This window comes from Crinia signifera, chromosome 7 (assembly GCF_055691185.1).
Source record: "Crinia signifera chromosome 7, ASM5569118v1, whole genome shotgun sequence".
Taxonomy (NCBI): Eukaryota; Metazoa; Chordata; class Amphibia; order Anura; family Myobatrachidae; genus Crinia; species Crinia signifera.
This window is the reverse complement of record NC_139223.1, coordinates 36,712,397-36,726,034: the sequence shown is the minus strand read 5'-3', so window position 1 is coordinate 36,726,034 and position 13,638 is coordinate 36,712,397. Positions and strand designations below refer to the sequence as shown.

The window sequence follows — 13,638 nt, the reverse complement described above, 5'->3', positions numbered from 1 at the left end:
TGCATACTCACTGATCGTGGTGATGGTTTTAAGTTCCGGTGCCGGTACTCCAGTGGCAGGATGTCCTAAATCATGGGTCCTCAAACTGCGGCCCTCCAGATGTTGTGAAACTACAAATCCCAGCATGCCTTGCCACAGTTTTGCTATAAGTGAGTGTTAAAACTGTGGCAAGGCATGCTGGGATTTGTAGTTTCACAACATCTGGAGGGCCGCAGTTTGAGGACCCATGTCCTAAATGCTCACATCGCACCCCCCCCCCCCCGATTCTATGTGTGTATACCATTGATAAATACTATGTGCCCCCTAGTGTACAGGGCTAACATACTAGCAAAAGTGTCTACACATTAGAAGGATGGCTGACCATTTCCTATTACCTACGTACACTCTACTGTGCCTAACACTATAAGTTACATTTACTAAAGCTCCTAAAAATTTAAAGTGGGGATGTTGACTGTAGCAACCAATCAGATTCTGTCTATCATTTTCGAGGATGCAATAGAGAAATGATAGACTCTGATTGCTTGCTACGTGCAACATCGCCACTTGTATAAGCTTCAGTAAACTTACAGCTGCGTACCAGAAACCTAGCAAATCAGTGCGTACCCGAAATAAGACAAGTTCTACTGTTGCCCACTAGTGTGCTCATCAGCATCCTTTAGATCTCCTTAGTAAATAGGGAGTCACATAAAAAATGTATATAGGGTGAGATGTATCAAAGCATGGATAATGATAAAGTAACTCCTTACATTAGCTTTCAAACACAGCTTGTAAAATTAACTAGAAGATGATTGGTCGGTAGTTCGTCCATCTCCACCTTATCTCTCTCCAACTTCTGATATTCCTCCCCCATAGCCACAGTGCAGTATGTTAATACATTTATTGCGGCAACCCCCCCCCCCCCCCCGCGCGATTCACGGCACCCCTGCGACCCCCCCCTCCTGCGATTCGCGGCAAACCCCCCTCCTCCCTATGGCTATGGTTGACAATGAAAAAGGTTGACATGAGATTTTGAGATTTATTTTTCATTTTTTGAATGTACTCATATTCATTCTCATGTGTCGACATGGACACCAATGAAATGCCACACTTATGTCAACATTTACATGTGTTGATTTTTTCTTGTGGCGATTCGCGGCACCCCCCCCCCCCCCGCGCGACCCCTCCCGCGATTCACGGCACCCCCCCTGCGACCACCCCCTCCCGTGATTCGCGGCACCACCCCACCCTGTGACCCCCCCTCCCACGATTTGCCGCCAACCCCACCCACCCACGATTTACGGCAACCCCCGCGACCCACCCCTCCCGCGATTCGCGGCAACCCCCCGCGCCCTCCCTCCTGCGATTCGCAGCAACCCCCTGCCCCCGCGCCCCCCCCCTCCTGCAATTCGCTGCAACCCCCCGCGCCCCGCCCTCCCGCGATTCGCGGCACCCAACCCTCGCGACCCCCGCTCCCGCAATTCATGGCACCCCCGCGACCCCCCCCCGCAATTCGCAACCCCCCCTTGTGCGATTCACGCCCCACTCCTGCGCTTTGCGGACCCCCGCCCCCTCCCGAGATTCACCGACACCTGCGCCCCCCTCCCGCAATTCTGCCCCTCCCTCGATTCACGGCACCCCCCGCGCCCCTCCCACAATTCACGGCACCCCTGCTCCCCTCTTTAGTCCCACACACCCCTATCACTACCCAGCTTCCTGCTCTCCTGAACCATAACTTCCACCACTGGGGAGTCGCTGACACTGTGTTGCCCACATACCCCTATCATGCCTCATAGCACAGCCTCCTGCTCTCATGCACCCTAACTCCCACCCAGTAGGAGGAGACACTGACTCAGGGCCACCGTCCTGTACTCCTGTACTGCCACGCTGGACCCTCACCCACTGGCAGAAGCTGCACTGTGTCTCACACCCTCCTCTTTAGTCCCCCTTATGCCCACACACCCCTATCACTACCCAGCCTTCTGTTTTCCTGTGTTGTGACCTCCGCCAGTGGGGAGCCGCTGACTCAAAAACACCCTACTATACTATTGCTCACACACACACACACACACCCACACCCACAAATGTCACTGTACCATCCACACTATCAATGTACATCTTACTCTGTAACTGCTTTTTAATTAAACAAAACAATACACGGTACTTGTTTCCTAGCACGGCCACCACGATTTCTATCGTGGTGGTCATGTCGGAAAAAATCGTGTCGGTCGCGTCGGGTGCATACCAAAATGCACACGACGCGACCAACGCGATGTACCCGATTTCTCCATAGGCTTCAATGTTAAATTATTTTAACATTGAAGCCTATGGAGAAATCGGGTCCATCGTGTCCATAGGCTTCAATGTTAACTTTTTTTAACATTGAAACTGAGTCCATTTAACATAGTAAAAAATGGAAAAAGGGCCAATATGGCCCATTTCTCATTGGGTATGGCCCCGTCATGTGTGTAAAAAATAATGTCCCCCCATTGTGTCCGCCACCCCCACGATTGACGCGAACCCGAAGCGTGGCGAGCGCAGCGAGCCCGCGAGGGGCGGCGGTGCGCGTCCTCCGACCTTTTCATTCCCCTACTATCCACGTCGGCGTGGAGTTGAGAATAGATTAGTGTGGCGAGCGCAGCGAGCCACCGAGCCCGAAGCATGGCGGGCGCAGCAAGCCCCGCGAGGGGACGCTGATACCTTCACAGATCCCTGCGTCCCGTCACGGCCTTCACAGGTATCAGAGTCCCCTCGCGGGGCTCGCTGCGCTCGCCACGCTTCGGGCTCGGTGGCTCGCTGCGCTCGCCACACTAATCTATTCTCAACTCCACGCTGACGTGGATAGTAGGGGAATGAAAAGGTCGGAGGACGCGCACCGCCGCCCCTCGCGGGCTCGCTGCGCTCGCCACGCTTCGGGTTCGCGTCAATCGTGGGGGTGGCGGACACAATGGGGGGCCATTATTTTTTACACACATGACAGGGCCATAGCCAATGAGAAATGGCCCTTATTCAGCCTTTTCCCATTTATTACTATGTTAAATTGACTCAGTTTCAATGTTAAAATAATTTAACATTGAAGCCTATGGAGAAATCGGGTCCATCGCATAGGCTTCAATGTTAAATATTTTAACATTGAAGCCTATGGGGAAATCGTGGGCATCGCGGACATCGTGTGCCTTAACTTTAAAGCACACGATGCGACGCGATGCCCACGATTTCCCCATAGGCTTCAATGTTAAAATACTTTAACATTGATGCCTATAGGGAAATCGTGCCCATCGCATCGCATCGTGTGCCTTAAAGATAAGGCACACGATGCCCGCGATTGTGGCCGTGATAAGAAACAAGTACCCAATACACACCCCCATCCACATCATATGCTCTCTATTTAACACATTTCACCTATAACTCAAGTTGCAATACAGGCATCTTTCATACAATTCTAACCATATTTCTCACAATACAAACGTTCACAAATTAAGGGGGCGCAGCCCCTTACGACGGTGTGAAGAGCGCCCGTAGGGCGCGATGAATCACCTAGTACATATGTGACAGTGCCCCTGTTCGGTGTGGTGCAAGATGGCGTACCTTAATCTGGAGCTGGTGACGGCGGCGGCTTCTGGATTCTTTGCGGCTTCTGCTGGAGAACCTGTGGTAGGGAACGGCACAACCCAAGGGACCCACAAAAGACAACGCTACTTCGGTTAGCAGCGACAAATATTTATTAAAGGAAAACAACTGCACTAGTCGCTGTGATATACTCGTACACATTTGCAAACATCAATAAGAAAGATAAAAAAACACAAAGACAATGACATCAAAGAGAGCAATATTAAAGACAATAATATGACATCACTAGAATACTATACTGCACATATAACACAATACTGCACATATAACACTATACTGCACATACAACACTATACTGAACTATAGTCCCTGGTGCAAGGAAAACAGTCAATGAAGAAACGGTCCCACGAAGGAAGATCCTCACCAGTACAAGGGTAGGCCCTACCTTAGTGTGCACACTACTATATAAAGGCCAGGAAATATTAATGGTCCCCTATAACGGGGTACAGGCGAGTCCCCGTTACCTAGGGCAACTCCCTGCTAGACATACAACACAGGCTGTAGAAATATGCTTGGCGGGGTGGCAAAACTGGCATGCAGCCAGATGGGCGTTGCAGGTGTCTCTGGTCCTGGGTGCTGCCTTGCAGGCAATCTTTACTGGGTAGTCTGGTGACGGGTGAGGGTTAATGGGCAGCCCGGTGGGATAGCAAGTTGCAGGATGCGTGGGGTAACGGATGCCCCGTGTGTAGTGGACCGCCCGGGGGTCAGGGCAAGCCCTGGGTACCTGTGCATGCAGCTGCAGATGCCGGCTCCTGCCAGTAGCGACCCTCTGATTGGCTCCAGCAAACGGCCTCTTGTCTCTGGGGTGGCTGCTCTGTCTGAACCCCAGCCAATGGCCCCCCCTTCCTGATGGTGCTTCTACTCTGCAGCGCTGGATCTCCCAGTGTCTCTCTCCTGCATGTGTGTCTCTCTCTGCCACAGCACCTTCCTCGGTGCTTCTGTCAATCACCGCCGCGTGTTTGGAGGGATCCAAGGGTCCCAGGCTGGACCCAAGTCTCCTGGCGCTGAACGTCTCCGCTCCCGGCCGGGGGACACCACCTGTCAATCACCGCCGGGTGTTCTGGTGCGGCGCTGAAGTGCGGCGGGGTCTGGCGTCACACAGCTGCGCCGGCTCTTCTCTCAGTGTGTCTCCGGCTGTGCTGCTGAACGCCCGCTGTGCCGCTCCGCTCCCGGTCAGTCACTCTCACTCTGCTTCCTCCCGCACACCGCTTCTCTCCCTCACACACCACGGGGATCACCCCTTGACCTCTCCTCTTCTTCGCGTGGTCCAGCCAGCCAATCCAGAGCCAGGCAGGCTCCGTTCACGTGTATATGGACTGGGGCACTGACTGGGCTGTTAACCCCCTCCATGCCGGCCAGATAGAAAACAGGGCTTCACTGGCGCCCCAGGGACACAAGGGGCACCACTGCAGTGGGGTGCCACATACCTCCCTGCTGGAAATTTGCCTGTCCCCAGGCAACCAACCAGGGGCATTAAGTCCTGAACAAGGTACTTTCAATGTCCATGACAAAACATTTAAACGGTGAAAATAAAACAGGCGCATATACAGACATTCCACAAACAAATATTCACACTACCTTCTTATCACCTGATTATCCAATGTGGGCTCCCCCCGGGTCAACCATCCCTCTGTCACAGGACTCCCATCCCTCTGCGGTCCAGGTGCTTCACCAAAGAAAATGGATGGCGCCCACTTACAACTTGCGCTCGGCTTTAAGCGCGTCTCGCCTCTCTGTCTCGTATCTTGGACCTCTGTATTGCTTGCTGTATCTGGAAGGCGAACTCTTCCCCGGAGATGGTCGTGTACTCGCCGTTCGTTACAGGCTTCCCATTGATGAAACAGGTCTCGGCCTTCTCATCTCTCTCTACTGTTTCTATCTTTGCCTTGGGTTCAGGCAACGGTATAGCTGGTTCCACTTCTGATGGCTTCACGGTCTCTGTCACGGCCGTATGGACCACAATTTTGGGGTTTCTCTCTGGTTCAGCCATTCTGGCAGTTCTTGGCCCTAGGTTCGCCGCTCGGTAACCGGCATCATCCATCCTGGGCACGTACTCTCTTGTTGGCTCTGCAAGTTGAGGCCTAGTCACTGCTTGCTGCCTCTGGTGAACTGCCTCACTCCACATGACCGGTTTCTCGCTTGTCCTTGTGATCTCAGGTTCTGGTGGGCGGGGCATCTGTCCTGGTCGAGGGCGTTTGACGCTAACCCTTTCATTCTCGCACTTGATCTCCCTTGGTTCGGCTCTACTTCCACCATGGCTGTACTCTTGCTGATAGTACGGTGGAGGCTCTCGATGGTGTGGATAGTGCTCTGGAGCGCGTCTGTTACGTTGCACTGGTGTGCCATCTGGCCCGGTCACGTTGGCGGCCTTGGTGCCTTTCTTCCCGCTTGTCAATTCGAATTCTACAGCCTCACCGTTGCTCAGGCTCCGGAAGCTATTTTGGGGATCGGCATGCTGGATGGCGGTATAGTGCACATACACGCTACGGCCGGTATCTGCGCGTTTAATGAAGCCATACCCGCGTGGTACATCAAACCACAGGACACGACCTGCAATTCTTCTTGGGCTGGCTCGTGGTCTACCCCTCGACGATATCACACCGGATGCTCTTGCCGTGTTCTGAAACACTGCCGGTGGACCTCCTGTCCTGTGTCTTCTCACGGTCTGTGGGCATACATTGGTTCGGTCAGTGGGTAGTTGTCCTGACCTCCATGGGGGATTCCGCTTCTGTCTGCGCCTTCCGCCACATTCACGTCGCTTACTTTCCTTTTCATCCTCCGCCCATTCCTGACGCATCTCACGGATCATCCTGGTCATTTCGGTCATCGCTCCGATGATGGCCCCAATCGCGTTCTGATTGGCTTGGGCTGGTGGAGTGGCGGTTCTTCGCATCTCCTGCGGTTCTGTGTACTGCGATCGCCACATCTTGCCGTTCACAGGGGTCTTGTGCAATCCTGTTCGTAGACGCCAAGTGTGACAGTGCCCCTGTTCGGTGTGGTGCAAGATGGCGTACCTTAATCTGGAGCTGGTGACGGCGGCGGCTTCTGGATTCTTTGCGGCTTCTGCTGGAGAACCTGTGGCAGGGAACGGCACAACCCAAGGGACCCACAAAAGACAACGCTACTTCGGTTAGCAGCGACAAATATTTATTAAAGGAAAACAACTGCACTAGTCGCTGTGATATACTCGTACACATTTGCAAACATCAATAAGAAAGATAAAAAAACACAAAGACAATGACATCAAAGAGAGCAATATTAAAGACAATAATATGACATCACTAGAATACTATACTGCACATATAACACAATACTGCACATATAACACTATACTGCACATACAACACTATACTGAACTATAGTCCCTGGTGCAAGGAAAACAGTCAATGAAGAAACGGTCCCACGAAGGAAGATCCTCACCAGTACAAGGGTAGGCCCTACCTTAGTGTGCACACTACTATATAAAGGCCAGAAAATATTAATGGTCCCCTATAACGGGGTACAGGCGAGTCCCCGTTACCTAGGGCAACTCCCTGCTAGACATACAACACAGGCTGTAGAAATATGCTTGGCGGGGTGGCAAAACTGGCATGCAGCCAGATGGGCGTTGCAGGTGTCTCTGGTCCTGGGTGCTGCCTTGCAGGCAATCTTTACTGGGTAGTCTGGTGACGGGTGAGGGTTAATGGGCAGCCCGGTGGGATAGCAAGTTGCAGGATGCGTGGGGTAACTGATGCCCCGTGTGTAGTGGACCGCCCGGGGGTCAGGGCAAGCCCTGGGTACCTGTGCATGCAGCTGCAGATGCCGGCTCCTGCCAGTAGCGACCCTCTGATTGGCTCCAGCAAACGGCCTCTTGTCTCTGGGGTGGCTGCTCTGTCTGAACCCCAGCCAATGGCCCCCCCTTCCTGATGGTGCTTCTACTCTGCAGCGCTGGATCTCCCAGTGTCTCTCTCCTGCATGTGTGTCTCTCTCTGCCACAGCACCTTCCTCGGTGCTTCTGTCAATCACCGCCGCGTGTTTGGAGGGATCCAAGGGTCCCAGGCTGGACCCAAGTCTCCTGGCGCTGAACGTCTCCGCTCCCGGCCGGGGGACACCACCTGTCAATCACCGCCGGGTGTTCTGGTGCGGCGCTGAAGTGCGGCGGGGTCTGGCGTCACACAGCTGCGCCGGCTCTTCTCTCAGTGTGTCTCCAGCTGTGCTGCTGAACGCCCGCTGTGCCGCTCCGCTCCCGGTCAGTCACTCTCACTCTGCTTCCTCCCGCACACCGCTTCTCTCCCTCACACACCACGGGGATCACCCCTTGACCTCTCCTCTTCTTCGCGCCGTCCAGCCAGCCAATCCAGAGCCAGGCAGGCTCCGTTCACGTGTATAGGGACTGGGGCACTGACTGGGCTGTTAACCCCCTCCATGCCGGCCAGATAGAAAACAGGGCTTCACTGGCGCCCCAGGGACACAAGGGGCACCACTGCAGTGGGGTGCCACACATATATATCGATATATTTATATATATATATATATATATATATATATATATATATATATATATATATATATATATATATATATATAGATATGTACACACACATATATATACGTGCGATTTAACCCCTGAAACAAAACACCAATTTAAAAACACTCTCTTTTATCACACATCACAGAGACATCAACACTGGATCTGCTCACAGAGGTAGATGTGGAGTCGCTGCTCTATATTCCTGGGGCTTTTGTTAGGGAACTGCCTTTAGGAACATGCCGGCGAGAACGTATAACCTCGTTTCAAAGTTATATATTCCCTAAGCCAACTAACGAGATGTCTTATTTGGCCTATGCTATGTAATATCACAGGCCTTTAATATTTGCCTGCATCTTCCATTCATTGCTGGAGGCCCCCCGGCGCGTAACTCTGGCCCCACTCACATCGCTTTATGATAAAATGCCTTCTGCCGGCTGCTCAACATGTCAGTGTATATAAAAAGAACTGCTTCAGGCCAGCTTTAGCCTGGAAATAAAAACATCTGTGATCCTTCTTAAATATTACATAACGTCTATTATCCATGAGATTTTACATGTAAAGGGACCATCACTCTAATCCTCATTATCTATATGGTGATCATTTAATGCCATTTGAAGAAGGCACTTCTATAAATTAGAAAGTATATATATATATATATATATATATATATATATATATATAAATATTTGAGGGTGCTAGAACATATATCACCTTCTTTTTAAATTGCCCGATATTAGAGCAACAAATTCAAAATAAAACAGGAAATATCCATAAAAATTAACAATATATTTATTTACAGTTTCTTATATTGCACACACAGCCCTTTACAGAGACTATTTGAACATTCATATCAGTCCCTGTCCCAGTGATCTTACATTCTATATTCCTTACCACATGTACACGCACACAAAGACATTTTAGGGTTAATTTTTGGGGAACCATTTAGCCTGCCAGTATATTTTTGGATTGTGGGAGGAAACCGGAGTACCCGGAGGAAACCCACGCAAGCACGGGGAGAATATACAAACTCCGCACAGTTAGGGCCATGGTGGGAAATGAACCCATGACCTCACTGCTGTGAGGCAGTAATGCTAACCATTACACCTTCTGTACTGCCCCAATTTTTATTATTATCCACACTTATTTAAAGCAATCATAAAACACGGATCCACATACTGTACATAAAAACATCACATTCGTAATTTTCACATTCAGATTTGGCAGCAACTTCCTATTTCAGATAAATATAGATTATAGACCTGAATTCCGATGCGTTCCATCTCTAGGACTTCATGAGGGGTATGTTCAAATATGATAGTAATTCCAATTAAACGTGTTAACGTGTAAGCTTCTGGTATTTTTTATAGGTACATATAGGTACACTCGTATTGGTTGTGAAAAAAAATCTAAATAAAATTTACACTGGACACCCCCCATTTCACTTCTGTTGGGGTGTCCAATCACTTTTGTCTACATAGTGATTTCTCTAAATGATCTCTGTTTCTCTTGTTTAATTATGTGGCAGGTAGAAACATAGGGACTGCTTCAGAATTGAACGCTAGTCCGATAGATCTTGTGACTGTTTTTGCCGTCGTATACGTCCAAGCTGAGCACATGCAACTTTGTGGGTGATTCATATTTGTATATATCTTGGCCATATTTCCTCTTGACTGGCTTATGGGCACTGGCAGTGTTCCGAGGGTATGCCGTGAGATGGATCTTTTGCACAAAATACAGCTGGTGCAAATGTACACTGATACTTTCCCCCGCGGATAGATGGGGGATCAGGGTTGAAAGGTACGCAGTTATTTACAAGCATGCTTGCATCTCGGAAAGGAACATCACTGGGGTTCTATAAGTGCACACATAGAGACACAGTATAGTTCTGGGCTCAGGAAATGTAAAACACACAGTAATAATCATATACAGTATGTGTTATTGCTAAAGACAAATTAACTTAATTTGGACTAGATGACATTAGATAAAAACTCATAATCCGAGTAATATTAATGTATGACAGTTCTAGGAGCGGATGTCATCACACACTATGGGGGTTATTCTTGTTCATTTGCTTGGATGTGAATTCGCATCCTTGCGAGTGAACCAGATCCCACCTTGCGAATGGTGGTACGCCGTCCCACCATTTGTAAGTCGCGTAGGTTTACAATGGCTGCGAATGGATGTTTTACATAAACATCCATTTGCATGCCACTGGGACCATCCCACATCCTTCGATGGTCGCCAACCATCGAAAGATGTGGAAGGTGCACGCATATGCAAGGGTGCTCTGAGCAGAAGTTGGCGGGTAGCTGACATCCAGTGATGTCAGCTGCCAACCCCTCGCATGTCCGTCGTGGCCTCATTAGCATCATTAGAACACCCAGCGTTCTCATGGGAACGCCCAATAAACGCTGGGCGTTCCCATATGCTAATGGACAATCCCCCCACCTGCCCTCTGCCCACAAATATGGGTGCGTGCACCCAGTGGACAGTTTGTTCGCCGTGGGTGCACTCACCCAGCTTATGCACATGCGCAGAAATGCACAAAGCCCAACATCGCATGCGGCCATGCGAAAGGACCTGAATGAGGTCCTATAAGTGGTCAGACAATGAATGGCTCTTAGAATGTTAAGTAGTGGATGGCTTATGCTATCCACCAATCAGAAAACAGCATTCTCCACCTGCTTACCGGCCTGCAGCCAGATAGCGAATGGCTGTCACCATGCTGATTGGTCGATCGCTGGAGCTATTCACCAGAGTACTGATAGATATTCACTGTATTGAAGCATGTGGAGAGGAGGATCAGGACCACAGGAAGGAAGGTGGTTCCTGTGATTGGGTGGGTAGGTACCCAGTGCATTGCTTTACCAAGGGCCTACTATGCTGTTACGAGGGCCCTGAGCATAATGTAATATTCATTTTGAATATATCTATCTTACATTTGCGTTGCAGTGTGTCAGTGGTCTTCTCTCCTTTCTTCCCTTCATAGGAATGAAATTTCCCTGGAATGCCAAATATACGTTGTAGACAAAGTAGTCCCTGCCCAAGAGGACAAAAGGAGATTGCAGGCGGAAGCAGACGCAGAGAGCCTCGAATCCTCCACCGTCTTTTGACGGGAAATGTTACATAACTGTCCCAACCTTTGTGGATATCTCCCGCGTAGAGGACCAGGTGCCTTCATACAGGAACACGTGTGTGATCTGGAGATAATGTATCACATTGCACACAGTAGATGTCGGTGTCCTATGTGTATATTAATGGTATTATCTGTGTATGCTGCAACTTTAGCTCGAACAAAAGAACAGACCATTTTATCTGGTGTACTATTGTGACTTTTTTGGTACGACCACTATAGGAACTGTGACGGATCTGAGAGGCTTCAGACTTGCAGGACACTTAAGTCATTAAGGGCTGATCAAGAAAGGTGCAAATTCCAATGAACGGTAACTGTGTAATCTATGTCATTTACCATGTTCTGGTTCAATGCATGCAGATTGTACCTCTATGTGTGTGGTTGTGCATCCATCATCTACAAGGAGGAGATTCTTGGCAGATGGAGACCTCTCTACAGCAATTCTTCCAAGGAACTGTTGACTTAAGAGTTAAGACTCATTTCACCATCTAATTCCGGATAAACCACTTGGAAAAGAAGGGAGAGCATTCAGCACTGAATCATAAATGTTTGATGTTTGCAGTTGGAATCTTAATATCGCATTGTCTGCCAGTGTAGCCATCATTGCCCCGAGCACTGGGATAGCACCTGTTCACATTGCAAAGTGCTTCCTTGTGAAGAATGTCTATTTTACCAATAACGGTATAAAAAAGTGTCTATTTCCCATAGCAACCAATCCAACACTGGAAATATCCAAATTGGGACACAGCCCCAGAAAGAGGTGTGGCTGCTGCGTGTTTGGGGGTGTACTCTATACCCCCAAGGAGTGTGTCTAGAGTGCCCAAAAAAAAAAAAAGATGCACTCAACACCTCCACCCCATATGTTGATATCATTTCCACGTGTCTGTACTACAGTGGCTATTGCACACTATGGCGAGTGGTTACCCACCGCGAGACAGGAGAAATATGCCGGCTCCTCCCATCGTGGTGGGCAGTGTGACCAATCCGATGCCTGATTTAGTTTTTTGAAACCACTATAGAAAAGGAGAATTTGAATCTGATGGTACTTAAGTTTTTCTTATGAGACGGCGTGCGCTCGCCACGCTTCGGGCACGGTGGCTCGCTGCGATTGCCACACTATACAAAATCAACTCCATGCGTAGTTGGATAGTAGGGGTATGAAAAAATAGGGTGCATTTAACATGGGAGCCCAGATAATACCAATCTGATTGGCAGCCCAGGATTATGTTGCAGTTTCCATAGTAACTTCCCATTTCCTCCGTATATTCTTGTTATTACGGCCACCATTTTGTTTTTACAGTTTTGTGCAGAAGAATGACCTACTAGTGCACTTACGTAGTTACACTTATTACTCACAAATTTGTATTGGGATTAGCCCAGCATGATGCTTTGTGGCAAAGACAGACACCGCCCGGCGCCCGTTTCTGCCCTGTGGAAAAACGAGTGGACAAAGTAGAAAAAGAGACGCAAGAATGTCACAAACATTCAGCCTTTGACCATTCCTATTGTCATTCCATTGGAAAGGTCTGCACTTCGGTAGCCGCATGATAGGTCGATTACATGTCTACATGTCGACACCAAAAGAAGTTGACATATTAGCTAATCAGCCCTTGTTCCTACATACCTCCCAACTTTGGAAGCACAGCCGGCGGGACGCTGCTGAAATTGTTGGGGGGGGGAGGCGTGAGGCCACGCCCCCATTTTGCCGCTATGGGGGCATGACCCAGAGGCTCTGTGAGCCTCTAGCCATGCCCCCAGCCCCCTGGCTGCGGGAATAGACGCTGTGCGCATGCGTACAGCGTTTATTCCCCGCTGCTTAGCAGCTGACAGGGGGGACTCCCAACAGCCCCCCCTCACCGCGGGACACTACCGTCCGCGGGTGGGACAGCGGGACAGGCCCTGACAATCGGGACTGTCCCGATAAAATCGGGACTGTTGGGAGGTATGTTCCTACTATGGGGCAGATGTATGAAGCAGTGATAAGGGAGGAGAAGTGAGCCAGTGGAGCAATCAGCTCTGAAGTAACATCTATAATTTGCATAATATTAAATGATACAGAGCAGCTGATTGGTTGCCATGGGCCACTTCTCCTCCCATATCTCTGCTTCATATATCTACCCCAATATAACACTTAAGCTACTAGGATTATCCAGTACTCATAGATGTTTCTGTCTTTTAACAGGTCCGATTGTTGTCTTTGAAACCACTTCTGTATGTATGGCATGGTTGAAACATAAAATTATATCCATTTATATCCATATAGATAATGAAATATAATATATTGCTATATTAAATTAAAAAAGTGATAATATATAACGGTTTTACAGGGAAATGCTTTTTACTGACTTCACATTACATCATTTTACGGATGATCCAGAAATGTCATTAA

The 13,638-nt window shown here is 49.3% G+C and overlaps 1 protein-coding gene across 2 annotated transcripts in view; it reads left to right on the top strand.

Moving 5' to 3' along the window:
- Window positions 1-11,986, top strand: part of RGS11 (regulator of G protein signaling 11) — a 158,867-nt gene extending 146,881 nt beyond the window's left edge. For both annotated transcript variants that reach the window (XM_083152826.1, XM_083152825.1), the window contains one exon: window positions 11,106-11,986. In XM_083152826.1, coding sequence (XP_083008952.1) covers window positions 11,106-11,111 — 6 coding nt within the window. In that variant the 3' untranslated portion in view covers window positions 11,112-11,986. The remainder of the gene's footprint in view (window positions 1-11,105) is intronic.
- Window positions 11,987-13,638: the final 1,652 nt, after the last annotated feature.